The 19,973-nt window shown below is 42.1% G+C and overlaps 1 protein-coding gene across 1 annotated transcript; it reads right to left on the bottom strand.

Moving 5' to 3' along the window:
- Positions 1–17,783: 17,783 nt before the first annotated feature.
- Positions 17,784–19,091, bottom strand: LOC142312756 (uncharacterized protein F54H12.2-like). The gene has a single exon (XM_075351742.1). The coding sequence runs from the start codon at positions 19,089–19,091 to the stop codon at positions 17,784–17,786; it is 1,308 nt and encodes a 435-aa protein (XP_075207857.1).
- Between the last annotated feature and the right edge of the window lie 882 nt (positions 19,092–19,973).

The raw sequence follows: 19,973 nt of genomic DNA on the forward strand, positions 1-19,973 counted from the left end.
CCTTAGTGCCCTTCCACAGAATAAAAATATCGTCTATAAACCTGCACGATAGCAGAATTTTATCTGTGGGTAAGTTGGAGTCGCCCCCGAAAACAAAAGTCTCCTCCCACCAGCCCAGGGTTAAGTTTGCATATGATGGCGCGCAGGGACTGCCCATTGCAGTGCCCCTGAGCTGGTGGTAAAGTTGACTGCCAAAAGCAAAAAAATTACGTGTCAGGCAAAACACCAAGATCTCCATTTAAAAGGCATTGTGTTCTCTACACTGTCTTCCTCGGCCCTTCAGAAAGTGCGCTACAGCTCTCAGACCCACATCGTGTTTAATTGAGGAATATAACGATTCCACGTCAATGCTAGCTAGAATGACATCGTCATCAAGTATGACACCCTCAAGTTTTTTTAAAAGATCCGTCGTATCTTTCAGGTACGAGTTGAGGGAAAATACAAAAGGCTTGAGAAGTTCGTCCAAATAAACTCCCAGATTTTGGGTAAGACTACCCACCCCTGAGACTATAGGCCTTCCTTTCAACGGGTTCAACCCTTTATGTATCTTCGGAAGGCAGTAAAAAGTTGAAGTTACTGGAAATTTAGGAAATAGAAACTCGAACTCGTTTTTATTTATCAAGCCTTTATCCCTTGCTTTCACAAGGATTTCTCTCAACTCATTCGTGAAGATCTTCATAGGGTTATTGGTAAGTTTGTCATACCCCTCAGTGTCATTCAAGATATTCAAACACATGTCACTGTAATTATCTACATCCATTAGGACAACATTTCCACCCTTATCAGATTTTTTAATAATCAGGTCAGGTGAACGCTCTAGGGATAGCAAGCCCCCCATTTCCGCTTTGGAGAGATTAAAATTCCGGGTACGACCCAATTGCAGCTCTTCAATCTCGCGGGTGACCAAATTACAAAAGATATCAATAGACCCCACATCACTTGTTGGTGGTGGCATTTTTTCACTCTTTTGTCTTAAGTCTGTAAAAGGGCCCAAACCACTCAAATTAGGATCACTCTCTCCAATACTGTAAAGCAGCCTGACGTCTTCTAAAATGTCCTCTGAAATACCCAATTCAGCACTCTGCCTTTTATTCTCTCTTATATAGTGTTTCTTCCACTTTAATTTGCGGATAAATAGATTTAAATCCTTTACCCCCTCAAATTTATCAAAATCAGATGTTGGAACAAACCCAAGGCCTTTATTCAACACTGCCCTTTCAGCATCAGTCAACACATGTCCTGACAGATTAATTATCTGGGCTGTCCCAGTGGTATGGGATGATTGTTGTTCTGTCGCTGTTTGTTCCTGAGTGGATAATGTGTTGGTTCTAAAAAACGATATCCACCTCGTCCCTTCCCCTTGTTCTTACCCCTACCACGAGAGGCTAACGCCCTCCCCTCTACGTCTGATGCTTCTGTATCCGTGGAGGTGCTCTCTGGTTCACTCTGCCTGACCGGTCTACTGGAGAAGAAATTATAAGCTTTATTATCTCTAAATTCCTGCAAATCTCTTACATAGAACCTATGTTTTTTTTCCTTGAGATGATATTGAAATTTTTCGATGGTGTTTTGGAGTGTTACCTCCTTAGCTACAAACTCACCATCACCTGAAAATTTCTTTGTTATATCTATTTGTTCCCTCAAGGCTATTTCCAGAGATGCTAGGTTTTTTTGTTCTTCCTCCAGTAGATACGTCATTAGCCTTAGTGAGCACTCTGTTACTTCTTTCTCCCACTTCAAGGCTAATTCAGGGCTTTTGTACCTAAAACCAGGTGTGAGGGAGATCCTCAGATATCTAGGAACAATTTTTGCCTTCAAATAACTCTCCAATGATTGCACCTCTCACCAAGAGGTGGTGCGTTCTTTATAAATTCTGGTTAAATCATTGAAGGCTCCGTTGAGGGTAGGGGTGTATTTTTTCTAGACAAAATTCCTTTCTGAAAAAACCTCTTTTGCTTCTGAAATCCAACCATTTGTATCAATGCCAGCTGTCAGAAAACCGGCCATATCACATGAACAATATATAATGCAGCCACTGGTAAGGTATATCAATACACAAGACCTGAAATACAGCAATAAACCTAAAATATAACTTTTAATGGTTCCTCTAAAAATAGGGAAGGATCACCTTGCCTATGCATAAAAAATCAATACAGGGAATCAATCAACTGCTAGAATTCTCCAAATTCATTAGGAGAGATCAGCAAGCCCTGTGAAGTTGCAAACACACCTCAATAGTAATTGGTGTTGACAAAAAAACAATCAACCAAGATGGACAGTTTTTACAATACAACTGCTTATTCACACTCTGTTTATATAAATAGCAGCAGCGTTATCCACCAAAGTAATGACCACTAGTTACTAACAACAAGAGGTTCTTAGGGGACCTTAGTAAACAGCAAAATACTAGGTCATTTATTTTACATCTGGTTGAAATGGAGAAACAATATCCAGGGATACAATATTCACTTTGTCAACCTGATACTGTCTGTCAGGGAACAATCTCACCCAGATCCTGATATCTTGTTTCCCAGAAGGTCAGTGTGTCCTCATATCCGGCGTAGTCCTGAAGACCCTCATCAAACAGGTCTAGGACCCCTTATGAATGGACCCACTTTCCACTCCCAGAATCTCCTTCTCCCGACGCGTTTCCTGCATACCATTCATCAGGGGAGCATAGAGGAGTAAATCTATACTGGGTTAATCTATAACAACATGGGATAAAACAAAAAGGGGTCTCAGTTATAGCCCCCAAATGTGGACCCCACTCCATAAAGAGGAGACATAAAAGCAGACAGAGCGACTTACCTGGCGGTGACAGCGCTAATCTTGTATGCTGTACACCGCCGCTCAGTAACAATACCTTTTTAAATGATCGCCACTCTGCCGCCGGCATCTGACGTCACTTCCGTCACCGCGCCCACCACTTCCGCCCGGTGGAGCGCATCTGTGGAACGCATCGCGTCCCACAGGAAGTGGTCATCAAAAGACTTCCGGCGCGCTCCCTGTGTCATCCTAGTTACACAGGAGTCGGGCGTGAGTACGCCCAGCGGCCCGCTACCTCACTCAGTTGGGAAAGCGCAGCCAATACCATATTATCGCGCATGCGCTAAGTCAGTGGATAGGACTACCCCAACCCCAGGAGGTATGTAATAACAAATCCACACATCACTCAAAGAGTGGTGTGGTAAAAGCCAACAGCACTTGGAACGGGCATAACCGCTTAAGAAAACCAGAAAATATAGCCATGTTTTCAGAATTATGCAGATCAAACATTAAGATAGATAACAGAGCAGAGATAAAAAAGGAAAATAGAAAAATCTCCAGACAAAAGAAAACTCAAGATAAATTTTAGGACATTAGATAATTTAACTATTACTTACAGAACAACAATGGACCATAATAATGGTCCTGAGAGAAGCATTGGAGATTGGCATTAGGGGCAAAGGTAGGAATAGCAGAAAATGGAAAGATAGTAGAAGGGGCTAACGACTCCATCACCAGCTATACTAATCTAATGGTTCTCGCCTACCATTTTGTGCGAGCGACCAGGTCCTTCTCCTTCTGACCGGTTAACAAATTTCCTCAAATAGGGTGATATGCGTACTGCTGGAATGTGTGTGTATGTATATGTGTGTGCATGTATATGTGTGTGCATGTATATGTGTGTGCATGTATATGTGTGTGCGTGCGTGCGTGCGTGCGTGCGTGTATGTATATGTGTATATATATATAATGTCATAATGATGCTGGGTAAGCTATACTATGGAGAATATATTGGGAAATAATATGCACTTTGAGACCCATATTGAAATGAGACGTGGACTGCGGGTGCATTGTTTATTATGTTATTTGTGTGGTTTTTCTTATTGACTAAAGGTTTTTTCCCTTTCTGTGATATTTCTATGGAGGGAATTATTTTATGTGTTGTATAATTTTGCTGTTAAATAAAAATGAACCTGATTTAAAAAAAAGACTTAGCGCATGCGCGATAATATGGTATCGGCTGCACTTTCCCAACTGAATGAGGGGGCGGGCCGCTGGGCGTACTCACGCCCGACTCCTGTGTAACTAGGATGACACAGGGAGCGCGCCAGAAGTCTTTTGATGACCGCTTCCTGTGGGACGCGATGCGTTCCACAGATGCGCTCCACCGGGCGGAAGTGGTGGGCGCGGTGACGGAAGTGACGTCAGACGCCGGCGGCAGAGTGGCGATCATTTAAAAAGGTATTGTTACTGAGCGGCGGTGTACAGCATACAAGATTAGCGCTGTCACCGCCAGGTAAGTCGCTCTGTCTGCTTTTATGTCTCCTCTTTATGGAGTGGGGTCCACATTTGGGGGCTATAACTGAGACCCCTTTTTGTTTTATCCCATGTTGTTATAGATTAACCCAGTATAGATTTACTCCTCTATGCTCCCCTGATGAATGGTATGCAGGAAACGCGTCGGGAGAAGGAGATTCTGGGAGTGGAAAGTCTGTCCATTCATAAGGGGTCCTAGACCTGTTTGATGAGGGTCTTCAGGACTACGCCGGATATGAGGACACACTGACCTTCTGGGAAACAAGATATCAGGATCTGGGTGAGATTGTTCCCTGACAGACAGTATCAGGTTGACAAAGTGAATATTGTATCCCTGGATATTGTTTCTCCATTTCAACCAGATGTAAAATAAATGACCTAGTATTTTGCTGTTTACTAGGGTCCCCTAAGAACCTCTTGTTGTTAGTAACTAGTGGTCATTACTTTGGTGGATAACGCTGCTGCTATTGATATAAACAGAGTGTGAATAAGCAGTTGTGTTGTAAAAACTGTCCATCTTGGTTGATTGTTTTTTTGTCAACACCAATTACTATTGAGGTGTGTTTGCAACTTCACAGGGCTTGCTGGTCTCTCCTAATGAATTTGGAGAATTCTAGCAGTTGATTGATTCCCTGAATTGATTTTTATGCATAGGCAAGGTGATCCTTCCCTATTTTTAGAGGAACCATTAAAAGTTATATTTTAGGTATTATTGCTGTATTTCAGGTCTTGTGTATTGATATACCTTACCAGTGGCTGCATTATATATTGAACACAGAACCTGTCAGAACGATTTATGGCACATTACAAAATCTGAGGAGTCTATTCCAGAGATTCACCAGACCTCTGATCCCTACATGGATATTGGGACAATAAAACTCTCACACCACTAATCAAAGCTAATTAAGGATTCACTTTCTATGCTCAGTGTTTATTTAAATGTCTTTTATTATGCCATCCCTCTGCTCTGTTTGTGCATATATTTGTGTTTCTTCAGATATTTTGTCATACCTGCCTGATGAAGGGACCTGAGATGTCTCGAAAACTTGCTTTGTAACATCACTTTATTTTATTTTAGTTAGCCATTAACCCCTTCACGACCTTGGACGGATCTATCCGTCAAGGATCGTGTCCTGTTAAGCCCCGCCCCCTGCCGCGGGCAGGCGGCGGCGGTCGGCACACATATCAGCTGTTTTCAACAGCTGACATGTGTGCCTGCTAGCCGCGGTTGAATCGCTTCCACCCACGGCCATTAACCCCTTAAATCTTGCTGCCAAAGTCTGGCAGCAAGATCTAAATGCGCGCAGCCATGTTTTTTACTTACCGCCGCCCCCACCGGAAGTCATGTGCGTTATCACGTGACTATCGGTGGTTGCCATCATAGCACAGGGTCATGTGATGACGCCTGCAGCTATGATGTTTCACTTTCTTTTTCCCTCGGCCGAGAGCAGAGGGAAAAACAAAGTGACTGAATCTGCTGTTTACAGCTGTATAGCTGTGATCAGCAGATAGATAATAGCGATCGGATTGCTGATCACTATAGCCCCCTAGGGGGACTAGTAAAATAAAAAAAAAAGTAAAAAAAAAAGTTTTAAAAAATAATAAAAAAAAACCCCTAAAAGTTCAAATCACCCCCCTTTCCTCCCATTGAAAATTAAAGGGTTAAAAAATAAATAAGTATACACATATTTGGTATCGCCGCGTTCAGAAATGCCCGATCTATCAACATATAAAATCAATTAATCTGATTGGTAAACGGCGTAGTGGCAAAAAAATTCCAAACGCCAAAATTACGTTTTTTGGTCGCCGCAAGTTTTACGCAAAATGCAATAACAGGCGATCAAAATGTAGCATCTGCGTAAAAATGGTACCATTATAAACATCAGCTTGAGACGCAAAAATTAAGCCATCACTGAGCCATAGATACCAAAAAATAAGAATGCTACGTGTTTCGGAAAATGGTGCAAAACGTGCGCCACTTTTATTCGACAAACTTGTGATTTTTTTTAAACCCTTAGATACAAGTAAACCTATACATGTTTGGTGTCTACAAACTCGCACCGACCTGAGGCATCACATAGATACATCAGTTTTACCATATAGTGAACACGGTGAATAAAACATCCCAAAAACTATTGTGCGATCACACTTTTTTTTTCAGTTTTTCCACACTTGGAATTTTTTTGCTGTTCTCCAGTACAATATATGGTAAAACCTATGATTTCATTTAAAAGTTCAACTCGTCCCACAAAAAACAAGCCCTCATATGGCAAGATTGACAGAATAATAAAAAAGTTACGGCTCTCGGAAGAAAAGGAGCAATAAACAAAAACGCAAAAACGGAAAGTGCCCGGGGGCTGAAGGGGTTAAATGGTATCACAAGATTATAATTTTGTTCCTCTCACTGAGAACATTCAACTATGATTTTGTGCACACGACATCTGTGTAAGGCCAATCTACTCTTTAACACACTTGAAAAAGTGCTAAACACTATAAGAATGAAGATCTGCACTGGCTGCGCCTACGTTCAGTTTTATGTAGCTTATTTTAACAGCTTCAGGTTTTCAAAGACACTAAGTGGTTAAAACAGGTAACTGAACCATTTTTCGGACACAGACTACAGTTGGCAGAACCCGGAGATAGACAGGCTCGGACGACAGTCTGATTGTCAGAGGAGTGATGACCCAACAGGTCTAATTTTGGATTGTGGATCCTTTTTTCTCTAAGAGACGAGCCACTGCCAAAGATGTGTAGTGCCGTCTGTCACATAGAGAACACAAGCACTCAACAAAGTGAGCGCTCAGGGAGAGAGCTGCAAGTTGAGTGATGGGACACTTGTCTATAGTGTACGGTGTATAGTGTTATGACTTATTTACATACACTTTCTGTATGTCTACTTCAGATATGAATAATCATCCTGTCTGGTTATATGTCACTGCAGGCTTGAGTTGCTATAGTTACTTATGCTCGCTTCCCTGTACAAGTGCCGCATCCGCTTCTTCCTGCCCCCAGCGTGTTTGCCATCACCATGGCGACCGTGCATGCGCGGGAGTGGGATGACGCGTCCCCGCTCTCGCGCATGCGCGGGGTTGCCTGACGGCTCACTCGCCCGCGTCATGACGCCGGTGGACGTGTGCACGCGTCGGTATGAGGAAGTGATGTTGGTGGTTATTGTAAGGCTTTTCTCATTTAAATACCTGGCGGCATGGAGCGTTGTGTCATTCCTCTCCCTCCTTGAAAAAGCTGGTTTGGGTGTACTGTACCCCAAAGTGCGAAACGTACGTCGGTGGGTGATGGGGGAGTTCCCCTCTATGTGTGAACAGAACTGATGCATTAGCCACTTTATTTAGCACCTGACACTTTACTTTCATGTGGTCTGATTTCTATACGATAGGGGTATATGGGGTTTTGTGTGGTTTGCCTGGTTATTTAAAACTATTTATTGCACTAGGCACTATCTCTTGTTTCAGGCATATCTATTGATCTAATCCCACACTATTATTTTCTCTTATCCTCTGTCCCCATATTTAATTTGACCCATGATTTGATGATTTCCATCATGCCAATATGATATGTGCTGCTATCTATGTTTTGTTCATTTGTTTTTGTCCACTGTTTAATTCATATCACTGGTGTGTTGCATCCAATAAATTCTTTATGCACTTGAGACTCTAGTCCTCTTGTTTTTTCATATTTATCCATGAGTCTGTGCTGCTGGTCAAGTGACCAATTCAGGTTGCCTGTTATAATGCCACATACTGCTGTTTGGGATTTTCTGTACTTCATGTGTAGTGGCGTCTGTCACATAGAGAACACGAGCACTCAACAAAGTGAGCGCTCAGGGATACAGCTGCAAGTTGAATGATGGCACACTTGTCTATAGTGTACGGGAGAGTAAGGGAGACAGCTGCCAGCCGAATGATGGAACACCTGTCTATAGTGTATGGGAGAGTCAGGAAGATAGCTGCCAGCCAAATGATGGGACACCTGTCTATAATGTATGTGAGAGTCCAGGAGATAGCTACCAGATGAATGATGGGACAGCTGTTTATAGTGTATGGGAGAGTCAGGGAGATAGCTGCCAGCTGAGTGATGGGACACTTGTCTATAGTGTATGGGGGAGTCAGGAAAGATAACTGCCAGCCGAATGATGGGACAGCTGTCTATAGCATATGGCGGCTTTAGTCAAATACTTGTTTAGCAGATGTATGGCCTCATTAAGACAGATATTTATTTAGCCTGACACAATGACCCTATAATGATCTACTATCAAATCTAATAAATTAAATATTGCTACATATACACGAACACATCACCAGAACCATCCTCAAATCACGATAACATTACCAGAATTACTAGCTGTACATGACAACATCTCCAGAACCAACCTCAAATTACTACTACATCACCAGAACCACCATCTGCACACTGCTACATCACCAAAACCACCATCTGCACACTGCTAAATCACCAGAACCACCATTATTACAAGACTGCATCACCAGAACCAAGCTTAAATCACTACTACATCACCAGAACCAAGCTCAAATCACTACTACATCACCAGAACTAAAGCCAGTCCAACATAAAATTGTCTAACATGAAACTGCAGCTCCTAGTATGTCTGTAACAATGGTAAAGAGATACCTGGAGTTGTTACCAGCCATCATCAGACTGCGGACCGTACAGAAACCATAGTACTGATGGTGCATCCAGTAGCAATATTAAACATTTAAAAAATACCTTAATTTTTGGGGGATATCTTCTATGTTTTAGGTCCATTCATTCTGAGCACATTGGTGTGGGTCTGGGTCCAGAGACCGCCGTAAATTTCTCAAAAGACCCCTTACAAGCGCACAACTCAGGAGACAGGACTATAACTTTCTACAGGATCCGCTCTGCGCTGTGTACGCGCTTCTAAAAGAGCTTTTCAGCTGTGGTTGGGGGTCTCCGGACCAGACTCCCCATCAATCTGCTCAGAATTATTGAGCATAAAACAAAACATTCTCCCAAAAGTTTAGTTACTCTTTCAAGGTGCATTCACAATGCTGCCAATAATCGGAGACCGATTGATCTATCTAAACCGGCTGTCAGATCACCCGACGCACAAGCAAAATGTTCGTTTTTCGGGTGAAATGATTTTTCCATTTACATAAATAAACATTTATATAAGGGATGATTCCCTGACAAAAATCAAACAGTTTAGCTTAAAAGGGGTTGTTATGTCTACAATGATAAGTCTGCAGTCAGTCTACAGTATGTGTCACTCTATGACTGCAGACCTGTGAATCCTCCAGTGCACTCACGATGGTCAAGTATGTGATATGCAGACTTGTGATATGACTGAAGTTTGAATGTGATTAGATAGGGATCATAATCAAAAGATAGGAGTGATCCCAGATATTATTTGACCTATCAATAATTCAGTATCAAAGAGATGTCCTCTGGATGATGACCAAAGAATACATGTCAAACAGGTCTTGAAGCAGTTTCAAGATAATGGGGAAGTCACATTTACAGTTCCACTTACCGGAAACTTGTGGTTGGCTTAAAGACAGGTTTAAGGAAGCTTGCATATGAAATTTACAGCTCACTGCAATATTTCACTAACACTATGGTCAACTGTGGTCGGTCAGTTGTCAACTGGCAGGATGTGCAGGAAATGTGCAGGAAGCTGCTGGTGCCCACAGCAGTTTGTGGTCAAGTTACATGAACATGACTCAGCTGTCACATGCTGGTGACCATTTAAACACAACCTACAAAGTTTTCCTATAAAAATACACCGGACTCGCTTAATGAAAGGGAAACCTTTCCAGGACATTGAAGTGTACGCACTGTTCCTGTGATGCAAGATGCCATGATGTTGATTCCTTTATCATTAACTCGAGTTCCCTCCGATGTGAAAGGATTGCTACAACAAACGGTAATGTTGATGCATATTTCTGTTATTGTATAAGATTCTAAATGCCTATGTACCATTAACTATTCATGTGCTATTAAAATAAATAGTATCTTGCTATAAAGAATATTAGTATTCGTGCCTGATTAGGATATCAGTGAGCGCTTCGTAAGTACGGGCTTTCAGCCCCCTTTTTAGTAGAATTTAGCAAGACATAAATTGGCGTAGTCGGCAGGATTACTTCTATAAGAAGTAATTAAACTAATTTTTGTAATTTAGAAATTAAAAACATATATTTGGCAAAATTCCAAATATTTTTTCAATCTTTGCATAGTGTCAAAATGTTCAGAAAATGTAAGGATAATGTTAAGGAGGTTGTTGTGGAGATCCCGAGCTGGATTGAGGCTCCCTACAATCTTATAGCACATGAATTGGTCAATTGTGGATTGGCAGAACAATGGCAGGATAAGCTTAAGGGTTGTGTACCTACTGATGTTGTGAATGTACTCAGTGGTGCCCCTGTGAAAACAGGTGATGTAGTGTCTTGTGGATTGGTAGAACAATGGCAGGACAAGCTTAAGGGTAGTGAAGCTACTGATGTTGTGAATGTACTCAGTGGTGTCCCTGTGAAAACAGGTGATGTAGTGTCTTTAGCACGGCACAAACAATGGCAGGATAAGTTTAAGGGTAGTGAAGCTACTGATGTTGTGAATGTACTCAGTAGTGCCCCTGTGAAAACAGGTGATGTAGTGTCTTTAGCACGGCACAAACAATGGCAGGATAAGTTTAAGGGTAGTGAAGCTACTGATGTTGTGAATGTACTCAGTAGTGCCCCTGTGAAAACAGGTGATGTAGTGTCTTTAGCACGGCACAAACAATGGCAGGATAAGCTTAAGGGTAGTGAAGCTACTGATGTTGTGAATGTATTCGGTAGTGTCCCTGTGAAAGCAGGTGATGTAGTGTCTTTAGCACGGCACATCTGGATTTTGGCAAGTGCATATAGTGTAATGCATGAGCGTAATCTAAAGATGCAGAAGAAAAGTTCCCAGATGGAACAAAAGATGATAGAATTAGGTGGCCTGAAAACAGTTTTGGAATGTAATACCAGACTGTTGAAGGATAAATTGGAACATTATCAGAATGTGGCAGAAAAAGCTGCCGTAAAAATTGCTCATATGTGGAGTAAAGGATGGGAAATCAATGATGCCAAGGTTCAAGGACCATCTCAGGTGGTAACATTTCTAGGGATTCAGTGGAACAAGGGGCACAGAGAGATCTTGCCCAATGCCAGACAGAAAATTATTAATTTTCCGGTCCCTAAATCCAAACAGGAGACTCAGTCTTATATTGGATTGTTTGATTTTTGGAGACAACATATCCCTCATTTGGGACAAATGTTGGCTCATTTGTACAAAGTAACGAGGAAAAAATATGACTTCCACTGGGGAGAGGAACAGAAAAATGTGTTTGAGATGGTCAGGGAAGTGTGGCAAGACATTGAAGGGATTATTCAATCTACCAAGACCACTGTATTTCATGTCGATGCTCATGTCCCTACTAACTCACTTGAACGTTTGTTTAATTCAGAAGCAGATAAAGCAGCAGCCATCAGACAAGTCAGTCCAACAGTTGACAAGGCAAGGTACAGCTGTTTGGGAACACCAGAAAGAGCGACACCTTATTCAGCAGGTTTAGACCTCAGTACATTGGAAACTGTCGTGGTACCCCCAGGTAAGGTAAAACCAATTTCAACAGGATTGGGTTGCCAGATACCAAAGGATCATTATGGTCAAATAGCCACTCCTAGTTTAGTGTTAAAAGGAGCCATAGTGGTGGGAGGGGTAATAGATGCAGATTATCAGGGAGAAATCAAGGTACTGATGCTAAATTTTGGAAATGAACCTTTGATCTTGATGAAACACCAGAAGGTGGCTCAGGTGTTAATAATGCTAATAAACTTGTCTGAAATAAGAGAAGGAACTGCCCCGGCAGAATTAACAATACGGGGTACTAAAGGTTTTGGATCCTCTAATATTAAAAATGTAGGAGCAAAAATATGGATTCAAAACCTCCAAGGACCGCCCTCAGAGACAGAGGTAATAGCGGTCAGAAAAGATTGTACTCTCCTGATGAGACCAGGAGTGGAGAAGTGGGAATATGTCCCACAAGAAAAATGTTATTTACGAGAATAATGGTGTATCTTTATTTGCAGAAGGTGTGGTAAATAAGTGGAATCCATGGTATCGGTTACTGGGAAGAGCTCGATAGTGATGAGATGGAGAAATTCCTGTGTTTGATGTTTGCCTCTCTGGTCGTTGGATGGACAAGTCTACATCAGGAGGAACCTGTGGCGAATGAATTTCTGATGCACCATCACATTTTCAACACACAGATTGCTGGATCTGTACACATTCTTCGGTTACAGCCACCAGTATCCCTTATCTGGATGTCCCGGTATCGATGGAGGAAATCTTAAAGTAGAAAAGTTGTTCTGATCATCTTGCTGATAAAGACACTCGAAGTGTTTGTCTATAGAATACTACAGTACCCATTTCCATAGTGGGATGGATCAATCTTCCATGGTGGCAAGGCAATTTGAATGCAACAGTCACCAATTTGCAATATCTGGCTTTTAAGGGAGGAATTTGGGTACTAAGAAATAAGACTGGACTGACTAACCTGGAATTCATCCCTATAGAGAATATAAAAATAAGTTTTGGGACAGCTATAAATACTGTAGATGCTTTTAAACCCAGCTTAGTGGAAAGGACAATTCATGATATGTTATGGCCTTATGCCAATATGTTCATAAATGGGACTAGTGAAACTTGTAGTAACATATCGGGAAATGTAATGTGTAATGATTCCTTTGAATATCGAGCAAATGCCAAAACACATGATATTCAAGGGAGCTTTTCAGATAATATTGCTTTTAGTTTTAATATACTGTACAAAAGTGGTGAAAGTGATTATATTTGTGATTCAACGTTTATCTAAACAAACCAAGAAAACAAAATTTGTGGCAAACAATATTTCTTGGTCATGGTATGGTATATTCCAAGTGATCTTCTTCTAGTGGAATACTGATGATGGAAAATAATCCCTGGGATCAAGGACCGATTGTGAGACCAATGTGATATGACTGAAAGAATGTGTGATTAGATAGGAATCATAATCAAAAGATAGGAGTGATCCCAGATATTATTTGACCTATCAATAATTCAGTATCAAAGAGATGTCCAATATGATGACCAAAGAATACATGTCTTGAAGCAGTTTCAAGATAATGGGGAAGTCACATTTACAGTTCCACTTACCGGAAACTTGTGGTTGGCTTAAAGACAGGTTTAAGGAAGCTTGCATATGAAATTTACAGCTCATTGCAATGTTTCACTAACACTATGGTCAACTGTGGTCGGTCAGTTGTCAACTGGCAGGATGTGCAGGAAATGTGCAGGAAGCTGCTGGTGCCCACAGCAGTTTGTGGTCAAGTTACATGAACATGACTCAGCTGTCACATGCTGGTGACCATTTAAACACAACCTACAAAGTTTTCCTATAAAAATACACCGGACTCGCTTAATGAAAGGGAAACCTTTCCAGGACATTGAAGTGTACGCACTGTTCCTGTGATGCAAGATGCCATGATGTTGATTCCTTTATCATTAACTCGAGTTCCCTCCGATGTGAAAGGATTGCTACAACAAACGGTAATGTTGATGCATATTTCTGTTATTGTATAAGATTCTAAATGCCTATGTACCATTAACTATTCATGTGCTATTAAAATAAATAGTATCTTGCTAACATCACATTATAGCCTCTGCCTGCCCCTCCCCCACACAAATCACATCATAGCCACTGCCTGCCCCTCCTCCACAAACATCACATTATAGCCTCTGCCTGCCCCTCCCCCACAAACATCACATTATGGCCTCTGCCTGCCCCTCTCCCACACACATCACATTAAAGCCTCTGCCTGCCCCTCCCTCACACACATCGCATTATAGCCTCTGCCTGCCCCTCCCCCACATAAATCATGCTATAGCATCTGCTTGCCCCTCCTCCACATAATCACGCTATAGCCTCTGCCTGCCCCTCCCCCACACACATCACATTATAGCCTCTGCCTGCCCCTCCCCCACACACATCACGTTATAGTCTCTGCCTGCCCCTCCCTCACACACATCACATTATAGCCTCTGCCTGCCCCTCCCCCACAAACATCACGCTATAGCCTCTGCCTGCCCCTCCCCCACACACATCACGTTATGGCCTCTGCCTGCCCCTCCCCACACACATCACGTTATAGCCTCTGCCTGTCCCTACCCCACACACATCCCATTATAGCCTCTGCCTGCCCCTCCCCCACACACATCACGTTATAGCCTCTGCCTGCCCCTCCCCCACCCACATCACACTATAGCATCTGCCTGCCCCTCCCCCACACACATCACGCTATAGCCTCTGCCTGCCCCTCCCGCACACACATCACATTATAGCCACTGCCTGCCCCTTCTCCACAAACATCACGTTATAGCCTCTGCCTGCCCCTCCCCCACACACATTACGTTATAGCCTCTGCCTGCCCCTCCCCCACATACATCACATTATAGCCTCTGTCTGCCCCTCCCTCACACACATCATGTTATAGCTTCTGGCTGCCCCTCCCCTACTATCCTCATTAGGAAGACCCGCACCTTCCCTATGAATCTTCTGCTCTGCGAGCGATTACCTGCTCCTGTGCCTGCTGCTTCTCCTCCTCTTCCCCCTCCTCTGCTGTCCGTTGTTCTTCTCTCGACTCTGGTGAGTCTTCTCTCCTCCTCCGCAGCATCTGAAGCATTGGACGCCACAGCACGGAGCTGATTGGCATGCCTCTGACCTTAGAAGTTCAGGCGCCAGCACTTCCGGGGTCAATCAGCTCCCTGTGCCCGGCGCCCGAAGTTTATCTGTATTGTGTCTTAAAGATGCAGCTACAGATAAATGATGGTGCGCCTCTCCTGCCCGCCCCCGTCCGAAAACACAGCGGATTTAATTGACTGTCTAACGGAGGAGAAGAGGATGTGTAAAAAAAATATTTTTTTTTTGCTGCCAGAAGGTGCCACTCACCGCAGCGTGCCGCCCCAGGCACCGGACCACGGGTGCCTAGTGGCCCTGTAGAAACCCAACATATTGGTTAGACGGGACTTACCTTTTGTGAGTCCATGCTGGTTATCAATTATTATATTATTCTCTCTAATATATATCGTTGTTGTTCTATTAGATATATAAGATACACTTATAACCTTTCGACTTCAACCAATGTCGGCAAAAAGTAGCTCAGAAGCGACAGATTCATTTAGCAATAAACAATAAAATCAGTGCAAACTCACCACTGCATCATCCCTCTCTGTGTGTTGTATTCATGGCCTGTTTTTTACACCAGAGTTCAACCAGTGTCAGCCAAATGGAGCTCAAGAGCTCTGTAAAACTAATCTTTAACACTGTGCTGTGCATATGATGTTGATGCAGCTTCCTCCAGGATAGGAGCCAGAAGTGTCCATGTGCAATCAGCAAAAACTGGGAGCCACATTGGCCACACCTACAACCAGGGAGATGGACCGCTTCTCAAATGAAATAACGTGTCCCTTGCAGGGTATTGTACAGTCCACAAATTAGAGGAAATCTCCCACCTAGACAAGAGATCTGTTGAGCATATTTTGCAAGTGATGGGAGTAGTAAGGGGGCCATATGTCTCGTCAAATCTGACAGGTTCCCCGCCCCTATCAAACCCTATCAAAGTGTATTAAACACACCCCCTCCCCTCTCCTGACAGGCCCTATATTTTATAGGCTTTTGATTAGGCTTTTGATTAGGGATTTGATAGTGCAACTACACAGGTCCTATATTTTATAGGCTTTTGATTAGGCTTTTGATTAGGGATTTGATAGTGCAATCCTGATAGTGTAAATGCTTAGGATCCCACTATTTTATTTTGATTAGGCTTTTGATTAGGGATTTGATAGTGCAATCCTGATAGTGTAAATGCTTAGGATCCCACTATTTTATTCACTGATTATGAGAAATCTGATTTAGTGTAATTGTTTGGAATCATACCATTTTATTCAGTGTGGTTTTGTTGCAGAATTCATTCTGCTAGTGTAATTTGATTGGGCATATTATGTATATGGCCAAATTTATTTTATAGGCGTTTGATACAGAATTCATTCTGATAGTGTAATATGGTTGGGCATATTATGTATATGGCCAATTATACTATTACGCATTTCTTATAGCACCCATGTAGAAAGTTTGTGTTTTATACTGTTTGTATAAAATGAAAGACAGGTTGTGTTTTATACTGTTTGTATAAAATGAAAGGCAGACACTATCAAAATTTAAAAAGTTTATTGCTCAGAATTTAATTACATTCAGTTGCACATTACAGCCTTACCAAGAGGACCAGTTTCTTACCATTACAATGAGTGTTTCAAGCTGTATATATAGATACAAAGAGGCCCTCCTATCTGATCAGAACCATCTTTACAATTACCCTTCAATGCAGAGATCAAATGCTTCCCACAGACTTATCAACAGGACATGTTTCTTACCATTACAATGCGTGTGTGAAACTTACATATAGATACAAAGAGGGTCTCCTATCTGATCAAAACCAGTATTACAATCACCCTTCAATGCAGAGATCAAATGCTTCCCACAGACTTATCAACAGGCCATGTTTCTTACCATTATAATGCGTGTGTGAAACTGTATATATAGATACAAAGAGGGTCTCCTATCTGATCAAAACCAGTATTACAATTACCCTTCAATGTAGAGATCAAATGCTTCACACACCCTTACTAATACAATGAGACTCTAGCCCCTCATCAAAGAGGCCCTCCTATCTGATCAAAACCATCATTTACAAATACCCTTCAATGCATAGATCAAATACTTCACACACCCTTACTAATACAATGAGACTCTAGCATTCAAAGCTGGTCCTAGCCAGATGAGATACATCTGTTTGATTAAATGAGTTTATTAAGACATGATCAATGATCACTTCTGACTACTTGGCATAGGGGCATACAAAGCTGCTTATAAAGACAACCTGAATTGATCGAATGCTCTGGTGAAAGAGACGCGACAAAATCAGACACCATATTGTCATTTTCTTTTAAATCACTACTAAAGCATTGTAATATTTTATTGAATGACACTCCCCGTGCTATATGGTACAAAACGTAAACACAGTAATGTCCGCATACTTTGCTAAATGTGTCCTGAATCTGAATGGATTGAAAACAATATAGTTCACTGTTTCTATTTAAGAAGGTTACAAACTCATCAGGAAATAAAACACTTGTTGGTGAACATCCGTAACTGTCAAAGAATATTGCCTTCTTATCATCGCAAAGTACAATCAATATCCAATGTCGCCCACTTTGTCCGGAACTGTCTGTATTCACGATGTAGGCAGCGGGTCTCTGGGTCACTCTATATGCCGGTAGCAAATCACACGGAAACACACCAGCAAATATGCGTTCTGTATAATAATCAGACTTCAACAGGTTTGTGAGCTGGAAGTTATCCATAATTAGATGTAATCAAATAGTACTTCTCTTCTATGGTTGATTTCAAGTATAGTTGTGTTGATGGCATATACTATCATATTTACAGTATGCGGGGTAGCTAGCGCAAACCGCACTTCAGCACGTAGGTTACCCGATTTAACGAGCGAGAAATGACCACCAGGTTCTTGATCTGGTGATAAATCAAATGCAAACAATGTGAACCCGGCCATAAATTCTTCACGATCTATCGCCAGAGCATGATCAGATTTTAAACGGCCAGAAACATGAGCCAAAGACATAAATTCACGGACGGCTAAGTCATCACTGAAATTAGGTTGGAAAGGGCGGGCGGGAAATGGTTGGCCGTCCAGATAAAGCGATGCAAGACTTATTTCGTAATGGTGAAAGAACAACGGGTTTTTATTGTACGATCCGCTAAAGGCTTCATTATCTACAAAGCCCAATATAACAGTTTTTGGAATTTGTCCCAAGAAGAGGTTCTCGTGGTTTGTAATTCGCGTGCCGGCTGGAATACTGTATACTTTCATGCAGGCCCTATCAATAGCGTATTTGGCCGTGGTGGCTAGTAGGGCTTGGCTGTGGCCTATACGTACAGCTGGAGAGACTTGCACTCTCTTCACATAGAGTGACGCTTGTAAGATCTGCACTTTATATGGTTCTGCATCACCAGACATCAAACAAAAAGTGTCCTTATTCCTCGACAACTTGATCTTGAGGTCAAGCCCATTCAGTACGAGCTTTGGTTGATTAAATACATCTCCAAAAATTGGCCCTAATAGATCTACAGTCTTAGAGTTCCTGGTTATACGCGCTCTTTTGACAAATCCAGCATTTAGACCATCCAAGGCCCGATCATTATGATGACCTGCAGTGTCTTTATAGAACAATCCAGCGGTAAACTGTGTCGATAGTGTTTGCGTGCTGTAATTTAAAAGAGTTTCAATGTACGCTCTATAGCTGTAGAGGTTATCCGACTGCGAGATGAGGCGATCTCCAAGAGTGATATCGACCTGATTAAACAATGTTGTCAGGGGGTAATTTATAAACGCAACAAGCGCACCATTGCCGATAGCCGTATTATCTTGTTTCACGATACGGCAATTTATGTACAGTAGGGTATTGTTCAGATCATAATAATATTCACCGCTACCCGATATGAAAAATTCCAGGGGGGCATTTTCCGACAGAGCCGCAATAGGTTGTACTTCTACAAAAAGCGATTTCTCAATACTTGTTTGCGTAGGGGGAATGACAAAAATATCCAGTTCAGATTTTGCGCACTCTACAGAAGCATCATGTACGAAAGCCATTATAGTTGATTAGAAGATGTCGTCCACAGAGCGTCTCACTCTTTTCTGACGATTTTGTCTCTTGGTGGGTTTTTTATTCATGAGCATTGGGGGCTGTGAATAGCGCACACATCTTTTTCTTTTTTGTGGTTTTTTAGCAATATAAACTATGCCGGAGCCCTCCTGCGGGGGTGTGTTTATACGATTCATTACGGCTGATGAGAGGGTTGTGACCGCATCTTTTGCAATGTTTTTGACAGCAGTCTTCACATGAGGCTTTACTATTTCCAGTCCTCTCCTGAATAATGGCACGGCTCTTCTAAAAAGCCCTCTAAAAATTCCGGCAAGACCGGCACCATACATGTACTCATCACCGCGAAAACCCTCTAATCCATGACCCGATTGCGCTATGTAATATCTGGCATAGATGGCGGGGTCACCATATACCCTCTGAGACACCATTTTTCTGTGTCAACACCTCCGCGGTCTAAGATGCAATCGAACAATACTTTTTCCGTACTTGAATTTAACAGGGGTTCCCTGATCTGATAATATAGAGATTGTCACAGAATCGAAATGTTGTTTACAAAGGGGCACATAATCGGGTCTTGCGTACTGAATGGTGACAATTTCGCTGGTCTTACCAGCTACCTGAACAGTTCTCAGAAGTTGCACGTAGCTGTCACCTACAAGCTGATGTTGAATTATATCTGTGTACACATATAATGTATAAAATCCGTCTTTTATATCTGCATACGACTTCTTCCGCTCCAGCTGTGGGTTATCTACAGAGGCCTCAATAAAGGGTTTTAGGCCTAAAATACGTGACAGTTTTGGGCCTGGAGCAAATTGTATCGTCGCTGGATCTGACATGGTAACACTTCTCTTTACCTCATCGTATCG

This window comes from Anomaloglossus baeobatrachus, chromosome 5 (assembly GCF_048569485.1).
Source record: "Anomaloglossus baeobatrachus isolate aAnoBae1 chromosome 5, aAnoBae1.hap1, whole genome shotgun sequence".
Lineage (NCBI taxonomy): Eukaryota > Metazoa > Chordata > Amphibia > Anura > Aromobatidae > Anomaloglossus > Anomaloglossus baeobatrachus.

Coding starts and splice junctions, on each gene's coding strand:
- LOC142312756 (XM_075351742.1), bottom strand. CDS start 19,091: ATGGCTTTCGTACATGATGCTTCTGTAGAGTGCGCAAAATCTGAACTG.